This window comes from Zalophus californianus, chromosome 12, assembly GCF_009762305.2.
Source record: "Zalophus californianus isolate mZalCal1 chromosome 12, mZalCal1.pri.v2, whole genome shotgun sequence".
NCBI lineage: Eukaryota > Metazoa > Chordata > Mammalia > Carnivora > Otariidae > Zalophus > Zalophus californianus.
Window position 1 is genome coordinate 101,753,959 of NC_045606.1, and position 12,044 is coordinate 101,766,002.

General features: G+C 38.9%; 1 protein-coding gene across 4 annotated transcripts in view; it reads right to left on the bottom strand.

Annotated features, from left to right (window-relative positions):
* Positions 1 to 12,044, bottom strand: part of KMT2C (lysine methyltransferase 2C) — a 270,536-nt gene that overhangs the window by 65,866 nt on the left and 192,626 nt on the right. For all 4 annotated transcript variants that reach the window (XM_027573958.2, XM_027573955.2, XM_027573957.2 and 1 more), the window contains exons 19-25: positions 9,170 to 9,351; positions 8,747 to 8,911; positions 7,667 to 7,776; positions 7,091 to 7,156; positions 5,685 to 5,897; positions 2,413 to 2,541; positions 629 to 748 (exon numbers count right to left, since the gene is read on the bottom strand). In XM_027573958.2, the coding sequence (XP_027429759.2) occupies positions 629 to 748; positions 2,413 to 2,541; positions 5,685 to 5,897; positions 7,091 to 7,156; positions 7,667 to 7,776; positions 8,747 to 8,911; positions 9,170 to 9,351 (985 nt within the window). The remainder of the gene's footprint in view (positions 1 to 628; positions 749 to 2,412; positions 2,542 to 5,684; positions 5,898 to 7,090; positions 7,157 to 7,666; positions 7,777 to 8,746; positions 8,912 to 9,169; positions 9,352 to 12,044) is intronic.

Here is a 12,044-nt window from a genome sequence, read left to right on the forward strand (position 1 = left end):
TGGAAGAACGCTAATCAGAGCACATGCTGAAAACATCTCTTTCCTTCACATCCTACAGAAAGCGTTTAAAATACGTAAAGCATACAGATTGTGACCATACCCACACAATGTGTCCATTAGAACCAATTCTCAAGCTATGACTTAAGCAATGATTTAGCTTTCTTTGAAGATCTAAGTGAGGATGACAGAATATTAATTGGAAGACATATTTCTAAAACATTACACAATTTAGTTAAAAATTGTTGGAGTAGCCTGTCACTTTCAACAAAATAGTCTGAAGTGTCCAACTTTATATCAAGGAGCTAAGACAGGCAGAGAAGCGCCTTCTGTGAGATGACTGGAAAGCACCTAGCATAACCAAGTGATCCAGCCCCTACACTGCCCGTATTTAACTTAAGAAAAACAGAAAGTTGTTTAAAAAAAAATCTCAGAGGAATACACTTTACTGGACTTAAACCTTTTCCTTATCAAACCTAATTTCCGTATTATAGGTATGAACTCTACAGGCACTCACATCCTTTGATCAGTAAGAAGCAATAAGGTTGTGACTGCAGCATTATCTAGGATGGTTCTTTTCAATAGGGATAGCAAGAAAAGGGGATTAAATCAAACAAAATCAGTACCATACCATCATCTCTGTTAGGTAACTGCTCAGAAATAGAGCCTGAGGAATCTTTTCTGATGACAGATCTTTTTGTTTTTCCTTGCCCAGTTCGACTTCTTTGCCGTACCATAAATCCACCAATACCTATCCAAAAAAGAAATTGGGTAACTTTGTAAATAATTGATTTCTCCCTCTATTTTCACAGTAAGTAGGGTGAAATTGCTTGGAGGCACTTCCCAAATTCAACATGGGCTAATTTAAATCAACAGAGTTTGGAAATAAGCAAATTAAAAGAGGTCAAAGCTACTGACTGTTACCTTATCACTAACCAAACAGGTATAAAAATACATTATTATAGTACAAAAAGAATGCATGCATTTCCTCTTCTCAACAGCGTCAAAGTAAAGAGTACAGTAATTGTACTTGTTTAACAAATATTAGGTAACTAATATATTATCATTCAAATTACTTGTACATTAGCTGTGGGAGAACAGATATACAAGATATAAATGAAAGTAAATGATCCAAACAAAATCATTGTGACTTCAGGGGTAACATGTCTAATTAAGGCTCCTGGACATGAGACACAAACAGCTCTGTAGTTAAAAGCACAGGATCTGGTTGTAGTTACTTCTAGTTACTACCTGACTCTAGGAAAGTTATTTAACTTTTTAGTGCTTCAGTTCCCTCGCTGTTATAACAGGGATGGCATCTAGCACCTCACCTCCTCATACATATACTGAGTCAAACACTAAGTTATCGTCACAGGATACAGCCATCTAATACACTTTCTGACCTAATGGGTCCCTCAGTCACAAGGATGACTTCCAAAGGAGGCAGAAACAGAGAGAAAAAAAACACAATAAATATAAGCTCCTAGAAGGAGTTTGCGGTCTAAAAAAGTTTGTGTAGTTATAAGCCTCCTAACTAGGAAGATATGAAATGATTTTCATACAGTGACTTGGATGAAGCTAATCTAGGTCCTTGTTACAGATATGGCCCGTCTTATGGAAGGTTACCTTTAAGGTCCTGCAGAATACAAACAACAGTGAGAAAGTTTTTCCACGCACATCAAAAGATATTAGGACACTCTTATCAATAAAATATAAGCAGTCAGAAGGATAAAGACTGAACTGATTCCATCTAATGTCTCATTGACTGGTAAATAGATATTAATAAACTGCCTAAAGAAAGCCTACACATTCTGCATTGTGACCAGTTCAGTAATTTTTTCTAGTAAGGCAAATAAAATTTGACAAACAAGACAGCTTCTTCCTCTGCCTCTGAGGCAGGGAGGAAATAAAGAATTTTATCAGTCATATATTAACTGAACTATACATTTTAGGAGGCACAAGAACCCTGTTTACCTAATTGTACATTTACTGGCTCCTGCACAAACACGGAAATAAGTTTCAAAAACAGAGAATATTAAGAACGAATGCTGAAAATTAAAAGAATTACAGAAGTACACATCAAGGGAAAAAATAAGTAAGTGGCTTTAAAAGTCAAAGTACAAATAATAGCCAATGTAGTAAAGCATTTAATACAATGGACAGCATTTGAGATAAAGCATTAAAATAATGATTTATTGTGAAGTATTCACATACTCAACATAAGGAAATTCCACCTTAAAAGCATACTGAAATAGCTCAGTCCTTCAATTTCTACATTGAAGTTTTAGTTTAGAGAGTTGTTAAGGAGCTACATTTCATCTTGAGTATTTAGTTATAATTGAAGCCCTCAATATTATATTTTTCTTAAATTAACTAAGTTTTGAATACATTAAAACGTCTAGCTCAGGACTATACCTGGTCTGTATGGTTTCCTTTTTCTCTTTTTTACACCTTCTGTTCCTTCTACTCCCTTAGTTTCATCATCCACAGCTTCCCGTTCAGGACTAGATTCTGATTTCCCATCACAATCCAGAAGTTCTCCTTCTGGAAAAAAAAAGTAAATGTACAGATAAAAACAGAAAAACCTATAAAATATAGAATTCCTGGGCACCTGGGTGGCTCAGATGGTTAAGCGTCTGCCTTCGGCTCAGGTCATGATCCCAGGGTCCTGGGATCGAGTCCCACATCGGGCTCCCTGCTCAGCGGGGAGCCTGCTTCTCCCTCTGCTCCTCTCTCTCTCTCTCTCTCTCTGTCTCTCATGAATAAATAAAATCTTAAAAAATAAATAAATAAAAATCTTTAAAAAAAATATAGAATTCCTGTGTAATAGGAAATGCAAGGCAAAGTGGCCACTGAACCATTCTAACTGTGCATCCCAGTAGGTGGGTAAAGTATAGAAAAAGATGGAAAAGGCCCCACATGGTTGTAGAACTCATGCTGCTTAATGCATTGTTTTCAGGAAATGAAAGATCAGCATCAGGGAAGGGGAAACACACACAGAGAATGCTCAAAAAGACAATTATAAATCAGTTTGCAGTTAACAAGTCATTCCCTTACCTTCAATTACATATTCAGGTTCAGGACCCTAAAGCTGTCTCTCTCTCTAGTTTAGAACCCTCTCCTGAGGTCCAACTATAGCTGTGATTATCACCTAGTTACCAAAACCTCTCTACCCAAAATTGAGGACAGGGGAGAGAGTGACACTCTTCACTACTTACCCTTATTCTTTTTTAGTTTTACACCATGTGAATGTATTAGTCGTCCACAAATCGAATTTAAGAATTTGAGAGAATTAGTGTTAACGTCACAGGCAGTAATAACCTACCTACCTGGCTGCTTCCTCTCGCCTCCCACTAAATACCATTCCTGGCTCCACTCCACCTACCCACCCCCCCACCCCCCCGTTGCCTGCTAGAGCCTGAAGGCAAACCTAGGCCCACACCTCGTGTCCCCCTCACACTGGGAGGGTCCATGCTGAGGCAGCCACCTAGAGGGGGGGAGGCACCGTGTTCCCACTCCTGAGACACAGTGTTTGTTTGCTTTAGATTTGGGGTTTGTTTTTGGTTTTTTTTGTATTAACAAGGTTTCCAGATCCCAGATGGTAGTGAGTTAGAAAAAAGCCTGCTTCTGTTGCACAAAGAATTTGTTTCTGATATGCTAAGATGATTGTTTTTAACTTATTTTCCTGAAGAAACACTTATCAGAAGAGTCAACAGTCAGCAAAAGCAACAACAAAGGGGCATTGTTAGAATATTTCAGGAGCATCCCAAGTTCATTTGGCCTTTATAGACTTCTGTGGAATCCACTATGTATTTACATATAATATCACGTGTGACGTTACTTGTTATTTTTATGGGGATGTACCTTCAGACTGCCTCAATCTGGAGACTCTCCAGTTGAAGAAACATCCATCGTTTCCCATGGTATTGTGGTACAAAACAGTAGTCAAAGGGAAATCCTTCTCAGGCCTTTTTGTTGTTGTTTCGCCAAGTTTTTAAAAGGTTCTATAATCTCATACTTTGGGAATTAATGTGTACTGTCAAGAAATGTTCCAAATTTTGTGAAATGCAGCATTTCCCAGATCTGGGTAAATATGGAATCATTTTTCAGACATCTACTGTCCATAGAAACTAGAATTCTTCACTGTGCTCTGGTTGATGGTAATCTGATCAATTCCTCCCAGATATAGACTATTTCTTCACAAGCCACAAATCACCAAAACTTCAAAATCAAACTCCCTGTTTAACAGTATTTGAACATCAGTTATACATAAGCATCAGAAAGTTTTTCTCCCAACCACAAAGACCCAAAAACACACCGCTGTGAAGGAAATGTGAGGACTAACTGGTAAAAGACATCCACTCTCAGCCAGAACGACCTCTCACCTGCCTCCTCCAATAGCCCCCTAACTGATCCACGTGCCACAACTCCTAGGCCCAGTAGTCTAGGCACATTACAGCCGAGTGTGCCTTTTAAAAATGGGTAAGACTAAGCCACTATTCACTCAGAAACCTCCAATTACCTCCTAGTCCATCCACAGGAAATGTAAATTCCTTAAACGTGGCCTTATGGTTCTGTGTTACCTACTGAGTCATGCCTTCTCTCTCCTTATACCTCTGATCTCGGCATCTCTTGCTGTCACCTCTGTTCACTGCTGAACACACTGGTCTTCATGACATTCCTCAAACATGCTAGCTAGGCACACCCCTGCCCACAGCCTGTGCACTTCTTGCTGTCTGGGATGCTCTTCCCTCAGTTAATCCAATGGCTCACTCACTCACCTATTTCACGTCTGTGCTCACATACTGCTTCCAGTTCACTTGATGCCTCACACCACCATAAGCACTGCCAATTCCTCTCACTCCAATGCTAGTTTTTCTACAGCACTTGCCAAACACATTATAATCAACTCATTTATTACATGTTTTTTTAAGTAATCTTTTCTAACATTAAAAACAAGTTCCATGAGCAGAGAATTTCATCTGCTTTGTTCACTGACGTTACTTCCAACATCCAGCACAGAGTAGGATTTGATACTGTTGAATAATGTGATGGAAGAAAAGTATTTATTACTTTGTTTCTGAGTCAACTGAAAAGAGACCAACCTAAAAGAAACACAAGTCACTGTGCTAATCTTCTTCAGAGATAAGCAAAATTATAACTCGTTGAATTTAATAGTACTAAAATTATTTTGTCATCTCAAGGATTCAGCTAGAAAATCCTTAATATCTACTGTGATCAAAAAAATAGTTATAAAGTTAAGTTTATGATGAATACCTATGAATATAAATTTGCACTTAAACATTAATAATGGTTTTTCCATGCAGGATTGCATGGATCAAGTTCTACTTCAACTGAGCCATGACATCTGAGCTCACAGCATCTGAGGTTCATGCTGCCACCTAGCAAACTCGAGTCCAGCCCTCTGAACTTTCCTATCCATGATCCTCAAAGATACGGTGTTCCTGGAGATTTCTATAATGTAAATAAGTCTGTTCTAGAGAATATGTGAAGGAAGAGAATCTAAAAAGTCCAAGAAGACAACTCACTTAGAAAGGCCAAGGCTCACATCAAGGGTTACCTAAGTCAGTAGAATTTACTCTGAGATAAAACATATGTATTCTAAAAGCTATTTTATATGATTTAATTCTTGTGAACATATTGAATGGAAAATAAATCAGTATTACCTCGACTATCATCCATTTCTCCATCCCTTGAATGCTCTGATTGGATGTCTGGAGGGGTCTGAAGGACAGCCACGCTATTCTGATTTATAATCTTCAACTTCAACTTTGGTTTTGACCGTTTTCTTCGTGGAACTGTAACTGTGAGGCTCTGTAACTGAGTCATCCCTGATTCAGTCAAACACACACCATCCTGGGTGTACGTCTTGGGCGGATCTAAAATTACAATATCCCAAGGATACACATTAAAACTCTCACCTTAATTTGAATTGATAAGATGATCGGTGTTCCAAAATACCATGTGAAGGGAATGTGACTATAAAGCAATTACTTGTGAAATGCACAAATAATTAACAGTACTCAACTGAAACTAAGAAAACTGGTTGAACTTCCTTGGATTATAAGCAGAAAGGTTACAAAGGTCTACCTGGCATTTTTTCCTCATCTATCAAATTAAGGATTTAGAAAGAGAGCACTGAAGCTAAAAGCAATGCTTCAGCTACTCGACTATGAGCCTCTTCCCAGAAGTATCTTCTCAGACTAAAAGGTGAGTCTTTTAGTAGTAGTATTCTTTAGAATACTACTGAAGCCGGGCGCCTGGGGGGCTCAGTTGGTTGAGCGACTGCCTTCGGCTCAGGTCATGATCCTGGAGTTCTGGGATCGAGTCCCACATCGGGCTCCCGGCTCAGCGGGGAGTCTGCTTCTCCCTCTGACCTTCTCCCCTCTCATGCTGTTTCTCTCTCTCTCTCTCAAATAAATAAATAAAATCTATAAAAAAAAAAAATACTACTGAAGCCCATTTGGAGAGCCAAGTATCAATATAATCAGTGACAGGGAGAGGTGATAAATAAGTAGAAATCCTGCAAATTTTTAAATGTACAAAATTGCTATCCACTAGGACAATTTCTGTACTATCCAAATGTTTTTTTATCCAATGATATCAAATAGAGTTAGACAAAAGAATAATTTAATAAAAGTATCCTATTAGTCACCACTCTAGCTGATCCATTACAGAAAAAAATAGTAAGAAACTGAATTAACTCTTAAAAAAAAAAAAAAAAAAAAAAAAGGAAAGTCACTGTTTGCTAACCCGGCCTTATTTTCTGCTAAGTGATTACTAACCACAGTAATATATCAATGAAACCAAAGCAAGTATGGAGTCAACAATTACTTTGAGTGGTTACTTCACTGCTATTTTGCTGAGATTGATAGGAAGAGTGTCACACGGTAAGACGAACATTACACGTGTCAATCACAGAAATGATTTACAACACATTAGGGAACTCAGGTTGAACACTCATATGACAAAGGTGGGTTTCGTGGAACATGTGGCAGGTCAGGTGTATAAAGAATTCCGTATTTACATGCTCTCTGTAAAGGACAGTCAAGTAAAGTGCTTCAGGTTTTACCTAGCTCTTTCACTTTTGTGACAATCTGCGCTACAAGGGAAGATTCACAGCAGTCTGAGGAAGGCACTGAAATGGAAAAGAAAAAAAATTGTGTAATTTTTTCAGAAAAGGAATATTTAAGGTTTTACATATAATTAAAATTTCTATTTCTGTACCCATTTTATGGAAGTAAATACTTAAACACTAAATGGAGTTAAAGGCTGTCTTTAAAAACACCGGTAAGTAGTGGAAGAAACACACACCATGGAGGGAGAAATGGCCAAGATAAGAACCAGCACACTGGATTTCTACACATTGTAGTAACTACAAGATGATGTGTCATGACGGGAAAATTACATTGTGTGTCTATAATACGTGCGTAATTTATTTTCTTTATGTAAGCCAACTGTTTGAACATATTAAGTTGGGATAAAAAGAGTTAATTTATAACTAAAATAACTTATTTTTCACAAAATACTTGTCCAAATAACTGTTTCACAAGAAGAAAAAGAGAGGCAAGCCCACTCACTGGGTATGGACAACACGGCACAAGTGAGTTATAGGAGCACAGACACACTGTTCACAGTATTTTCTTACCATTTGATGTAGGCATATAGGGTCTGCACATGCTACAATCAAAACCAATGTCTGCTACATTTTCCACTTCCTCTTCAGTATTTAAGTTTTGACAAACTGCATGCATCCATCTAAAAAGACCATATTTTGTACATTAAAACAAAACCGCAGCAGGAGTTGACAGTTGCCACACTGAAAGCCCCTAAGGCTCGGATGTTCCTCCTATGTTGCCCGTGTTGCTCTTTCTCCTAACCACGCCTACTGACCCACAAAAACTATCAGAGCTGAGCATAAGGAAAGAAAAAGGAATGAGATCAAGTACTAGGAAGGAAGCAAAAGCACATGGAGGATAGGATAACTGTTTTAAGATCATATAATGAATTTATCAGAGACAGCAAGGAGGCTAGTTAGGGCAAGTACAAAGGAATTCAGAAGTCTGCGAGCGGTTCAGCATGTATGTGCTCCATGTGATGTGCATCTCCTGTGGAACTGATAGAGCTAATGTACTTGAGGCTGAATGTTAACTGGGAATAAAAGGAGTTATCTTGCTTTTGAACAAAGAATTGACAGCCAGAGTCCTGAGAATCCTGTATTACTGATGAAATAATACTATTGCTAACATTACACGCACAGTGCTATTAACAGAGCACAATAATATACCAAAGAAAACACTCTTGATTTTGAAGCTGCTCACATACTACTGAGAGAGGGTGGGAGCTCGTGTACAGTATCTAGACATTTAGTAGCTAGAGCTTTAAGAAAAAATAGTTTAAGGAAAATAAAATGTGTGAGATCATTTTTAGAATCTAATAAAAGATTCAAAAACACTCCACAGAAAAATGCATATATGCAGGCAATAACTCTGCATCTAATTTCAAGGGATTCATAAACCCTTAAAAGCCCCAAGTAAAAAATCTTTGTCTGGAATTGTGGATATAAAACAGGAAACTTGTGTAAGCTTCTAGCTGACAGAAAATCTGGAAAGCAAGAAGTCTTTTCTTAAATTTAAGATGGAAGAAAGTCATTTTCCAATTTCCTTTTGCTATATTTAAAAGAGAAAAGTTTGCAAGAGATAAAAGAATTTGAAAAGTAGCACAATACCTATCACACTGTCTACACTGCAGAATAAGGTCTTCTTCTCGATAATTCCGATAGCAGACTGGGCAAGAAGACAAGCTTGCACAGGGAGCACACTGTGTGTAATTGTTCTGCCATTCGCATCGCAGACCTGCAGATGTCGCTCCACAGTGTCTGCACCAAACGCACCTGAAATCCAACACCCCCCAACAAGACTCCATTTTATTTATGTAGTTATGTAGTTACTAGCATTCAGGAAACTACAGAAGAACAGAACGGGGGGAAATTATTTGATGCATATCTGAACATTTTTCTGAGTAGTGGCATGGTATCTATCCTACTCAACAAGTTATTATGCAATGAAGTGGGTGTGGCTAATTTTTAAGAACTACTGTGGGAACACTATGCGCCTGAGAGGCTAAGGAGGGAAAGGAAGTCCTGGAGTACCATTTGCACTTCCAGCCCCCCTTGGGCACGGTCTGCAGAGGCGGGGCGAGGCAGTAGGTGTGGTAGCTTATGTCACAGTCGTCACAGAGCAGGAGTCTTCCAGGGTCACTCGCCTTCCCACAGGCCTCACACACGGTGCACTCCAGGCACCTCCAACCTTTGCTGAGAACAACTTTAGTGATCTGTAAAAGAAACCACCGATCCAAGTGATTTACACATTGACCCACTCCTCATTTTGCACGATCACATATGCCATATAAACAAGTATGCGGTATGTACTAAGAAGCAGAGGAGAGGCAAGCAAGTAACGTACCGAGGACCAACAGTGGCCCAACCTTGGTTTGCGAACATGTACTTTCACAAGTCCCCCGACTGGACAGAATAACAAAAAGCAGTACACACTTTAATGCCACTTGTCAGACCACGTTAACTACCTCATCCTCTGGACTTTATGTCCACTTATAGATGTGGTGACTAGATTTTGAAGAAATCAAGTATACTGCCCCTTCCTGTTAATAAAAGTTTTGCAAATATATTGGCCTAGTTTCCATTTGTGATGTTTTCATGAATTTATTGAAACTTCTGTACATTGCAAAAGGATCTGTATATTAAAATCAATATTTAAAAATCTAAAAAAATTAGAGTAAAATATGAATTCCCAAGAAAATACATCCCAAGGACACTTCATGATCTTGGAGGATTTTAGGCCATGAAGCTGGGACTTCTGAAGTTCATCACCCCTCTGTTTATTCTCCTCTGCCACAGGGTCTAAGTTAGCAGGAAAGTTTGAAAATCTCTATACTTCTGATAAACTCCTCAAAGCAGCCACACCATGTACAATTATGAATTTGGAACCAAATGAAAACTCTCAAAAAACTAGAATCTATAAGATAGGACAACAAAGTAGTTGTGTTATAATGAAACAGCAAGCAATTAAAACAGAATAAAAATTGAGATCATGAGGAATAAGAAAGTCTAAAAAAAAAAAGAGCTAACTAAAGAACAACTATCAAAATGGCATCAAACTTTCCAACTCCGGACACTAAAATAGAATAACAGTTTCGAATTCTACAGGAATATACTTTTCAAGACACAAATCTTAACCAAGTAAACAAGGAAATTAAGTGTGAAAGCAGAATACCTTTTGGGGATACTAGGACCCAAACTTCAGCTCCCAAATAACTCTTCGAATGAAGTCTGAGACATGAGGAATAAAACAAGGGTGATATCAAGAACAAGGAAGACATGCGATGCAGGAAACAATGAACCCAACAAAGGACCGCAGCCCAGGGAAGCTGAAGAATGAGAGCTGAGGAACAGACCTAGAAGCTACCAGCACAGATGAGGAGAGAGAAAATGGGAGTGTCAGGAGGGGGTAGGACTTTTTCCAGAAAAAGTTACTTGCCAAAATAATTTGAAAAGATCATGCTTCTATAGCAGGTAAAAAATAAACAACAACAAAAACTAATGAAGAATCATGAATGATTTTTTTCTTTTTGCTATTAAAAATTCCAAGACAAAGCCATAGTAAACTATTTAGGTCTCCAGTGAACACGTACTGAGTCATAACCAACACTGTTTATTAACTAAACGTAGTAAAACAACTACACTGGGATGATGCTGGAGAATGGAGGGAGTATATTTTTAAGACCTAAATTGGCATTTATTTATTCATAGCAGAAAGCCAACAAAATCGAACACAGATACGGCAGAGGCAGCAGCGTAATATTTAGAGCTATCCAGGTAACTCCAAGAAGGACCTGCAAGGATCTGAAGCGGCTGCCTGGGACAAGACTGAGACATGGAGGCAGAGGAGGGCAGAGGCGGCCACTCATCATAAGGCTCTGAAAGCTCTTTGATTTGTAAGTTATGTACATTTATTACTTTGATTAGCCTCCTGATTCTTTTAAATTAGTCACAGATTATCAAGTTATTTACCCAAATGGAGGAAAGAGCTTAGGACAGAAGGAGCAGGGTGGCTTCGAGCAGTAACCAGCAAACTTATTTTTATAAAGGGTCCAGAGAGTAAATAACTCTGAACTTTGCAGGGCATATGGGCCCTGAACTACACAACTGTGCCGCTACAGTGTGAAGCCCACACAGACTGTGTCAACACAAGAACATGGCTATGTTTCAATAAAATTTCATTTATAAAAACAGGTAGTATGCCAGATTTGGCCTGTGTGATGCGAATGACCAATCTCTGACTCAGAGAAACAGTAAGATGAAGATAAAGTGGGAGACAGATCCAAGCTATCATGTATCTTCATTCCTACTAAGTTTTCCTATTTCATAGACACCTACCCTGTGGCCCTTTACAGCCAAATTCTCAAGTTACTCAGCGATATTCACTCTTCAACACACCTCAGTCTGGTTACTATGCCCACCACCATTCAAACCACTCAAGTCAGTCAATCCAGACCTCCTCCCTCCCAGCCCTGGGCTGCCGCCATGCTTGTGTCCCGTTCTCTGAGCTCCCTGAAGCACCGCCCCGTCTGGACAGCGCCCCCCCCACCCCCTACCATGGAAAGGCCCTCCCAGCTCCTGGCAGAGTTTGTGGAGCTCTAACATCAACTTATTTTTTTCTCCTACTGAACTGGTTTAGTCTTTATTTTGAAAGCTCTTTCAAGAAAGGAATTATCCAGGGTTTCATTCACGGCACCAGGTCTAAAGTTCTGATAGATGTGCTTAAGAGTCTGTGAGATTATCTGCTTCAACTACAATGGAGTACCTGGGATGAGACCTTTCTCCCACCACAAAATACCAGCAAACGGGCAAAATGTATGAAACACTTGTTTCAGATATTGAACAAAAGGCAGTACAGGACTGTGGTTTCTGAGAAGAGAGAACAAGTGAGGTGAGTCCTACAATATCC